At 61.0% G+C, this 2,444-nt stretch overlaps 1 protein-coding gene across 3 annotated transcripts; it reads left to right on the top strand.

The window, feature by feature from the left end:
• Nucleotides 1-229: 229 nt before the first annotated feature.
• Nucleotides 230-2,394, top strand: LOC117800533 (chromodomain-helicase-DNA-binding protein 3-like). 3 transcript variants are annotated; one of them, XM_034653082.1, is made up of 7 exons: nucleotides 230-414; nucleotides 527-648; nucleotides 741-876; nucleotides 993-1,094; nucleotides 1,272-1,403; nucleotides 1,766-1,874; nucleotides 2,055-2,394. In XM_034653082.1, exons 1-7 carry the CDS (start codon nucleotides 288-290, stop codon nucleotides 2,281-2,283), a joined length of 957 nt encoding a protein of 318 aa, XP_034508973.1. In that variant the 5' UTR covers nucleotides 230-287; the 3' UTR covers nucleotides 2,284-2,394. The 3 variants fall into 3 exon arrangements, with proteins under 3 accessions (XP_034508973.1, XP_034508974.1, XP_034508975.1); XM_034653083.1 differs by having other exon boundaries at nucleotides 1,275-1,403; nucleotides 2,055-2,388; XM_034653084.1 differs by lacking the exon at nucleotides 993-1,094 and having other exon boundaries at nucleotides 1,275-1,403; nucleotides 2,055-2,393.
• Nucleotides 2,395-2,444: the final 50 nt, after the last annotated feature.

The following is a 2,444-nucleotide window of genomic DNA, read 5'->3' on the forward strand; positions in this document are numbered from 1 at the left end:
CCCCTGCACTGACCTTTCCCTACACCCCCCTGCCCTGTGCTCTCAGTGCCTGCAGCTGACCCGTCCCTACCACCCCCTGCCCCTCTCAGTGCCTGCAGCTGACCTGGCTCTGCCCCTCTCAGTGCCTGCAGCGGACCTGTCCCTATGCCCCCCTGCCCCTCTCATTGCCTGCAGCTGACCCATCCCTACCACCCCCTGCCCTTCTCAGTGTCTACAGCTGACCCATCCCTACCACCCCCTGCCCCTCTCAGGTACAGGAATTTGAGCACATCAATGGGCGCTGGTCGATGCCCGAGCTGATGCCCGACCCCAGTGCTGACTCTAAGCGCTCCTCCAGAGCTTCCTCTCCTACCAAGACATCTCCCACAACCCCTGAGGCTTCTGCTACAAACAGTCCTTGCACTTCTAAACCTGGTAACGGGGGTTGGGACAGCAGGAGAGGTGGGGATGGGGCCGTTGCCCCACAAACAGGCACTGGAGTCAGGGTGGGGGTTTCTGCTCCCTCACTCTGTCTCCCCCCTCGTAGCTACTCCGGCTCCAAGTGAGAAAGGAGATGGTGTGAGGACACCTCTTGAGAAGGATGAAGCAGAAAACCAAGAGGAGAAGCCCGAGAAGAACAGTAAAAGCGGGGAGAAGATGGAGACAGAGGTGCGTGGCTGCCCGGCTCCCCAGAGGGGAGAGCGAGAAGGCCAGGTGCCTGGGGTCTCTCTGCTTCATCCTGACTCCATTCCGACCCCTAGGCCGACGTCCCTAGCCCAGCTCCATCTCTTGGGGAGCGGCTGGAGCCAAGAAAGATTCCTCCAGAGGACGAGGTGCCGGGAGTTCCTGGAGAAATGGAGACTGAACCTGGGTACCGGGGGGACAGAGAGAAGTCAGGTGGGTGCATGGGCTTAGGGGTGACGAGGGGCTTAGAATCCCGGAGCTCCCTCTTCTGGGGTCAGGGGAATGAGGGTGACATCCTTCCTTCCTGTCCCCTGCCCCCCCCCCCACAGCCACAGAGTCGACGCCAGGAGAGAGGGGGGAGGAGAAGCCGTTGGATGGACAGGAGCACAGGGAGAGGCCGGAGGGGGAAACGGGGGATTTGGGCAAGAGAGGTAATGGGTGGCAGCCCCGGTGCCCCGGGTCCCTGAGGGAATTGGGAGGCGGAGTCTGGGGGAGCTGACGCCTGGGTCCTGGGGGGCAGCTGTTCCAGGGCTAGTCCAGTACAGGGCGTAGTTTGGGGGCTGGGAGGAGCCCGCATGCAGGAGTGAGCTCTGCCCCGTCTGTCCTAGCAGAAGACATGAAAGGGGAGCGGGAGCTGCGGCCGGGGCTGCCCCGGGACGAGCCGCGGCCCAACGGGCGCCGTGAGGAGAAGGCGGAGAAGCCCCGGTTCATGTTCAACATCGCAGACGGAGGCTTCACAGGTGGGGGCTCCTCACTGGGCTGTGCTCGCCCTCCCGGGCCTGCTCGTGGTGCCTGAGGCCTCCCGCTGCCCTTCGTTCCAAGTCGCTGCCAGTGGGGCGGGCACGCTTCCCCGCCCACAGTCCTCCTTGGCCGCACTCCTAACTCCAGAACCTCTTTAATCCCCCCTTTATTTCTGGTCCGAACTTGAGCCTCGTTTGTAACCCCTTTTGCTCCTCACCGCAAACCTAACCTTTCCCTCTTCCTCCTAATGAGCCCTTGGTCCTGTCCCGCTACTCGGGTCCCTCATCTCTGCCTGTTCATTGAGCTGGCCTGGGTTTCCAGACTCCTGACGCCCCATCTCTCTCTTCGCCCTGCTTTTCAGAGCTTCACACACTGTGGCAGAATGAGGAACGGGCAGCTATTTCCTCGGGGAAACTCAATGAAATCTGGCACCGAAGACATGACTATTGGCTTCTAGCTGGCATTGTCCTGTATCCTTCGATACAAATGCAAGAAAAAAGTGGTTTTCTCAATCTGGAGAGGGGCCGAGTCCACACCTAGGGAAGGGGGGGTCGTACCCCACTCTGGGGAGATTGGGCCAGGAGGAAATGAGTGTGGGTAGCGCAGCGCCTCCCTGTTAAGTTCCTTGACAGCCCCTTCCTGCGTCGCAGCCATGGCTACGCACGGTGGCAGGACATCCAGAATGATGCTCAGTTTGCCATTATCAATGAGCCGTTTAAAACTGAAGCCAATAAGGGGAACTTTCTGGAGATGAAAAATAAGTTCCTGGCCCGGAGATTCAAGGTGGGGATCCAGGAGAGAAGGGACAGCGTTGAAGAGGGGCTTGGGTCAGAGAGGGGACCAGGTGTGGTTGGAATGTGGGGAAGGCGGACACCTTGAGGGTGACAGCGGTGCTTGAGGCCAAGAGCGGGGTGTACCCTTGTGTCCGGGACTGGTGTGCGTCGGGGTCCGTGCCGGGCCCACCCGGTGTGTCGCTATGGTATGAGGCTGGGGTGCTCTGGGTGGGCAGGGAGGGCAGTGTGGGTCTCCAGGCCTGCCCC

This window comes from Ailuropoda melanoleuca, unplaced genomic scaffold, assembly GCF_002007445.2.
Source record: "Ailuropoda melanoleuca isolate Jingjing unplaced genomic scaffold, ASM200744v2 unplaced-scaffold71898, whole genome shotgun sequence".
NCBI classification, from domain to species: domain Eukaryota; kingdom Metazoa; phylum Chordata; class Mammalia; order Carnivora; family Ursidae; genus Ailuropoda; species Ailuropoda melanoleuca.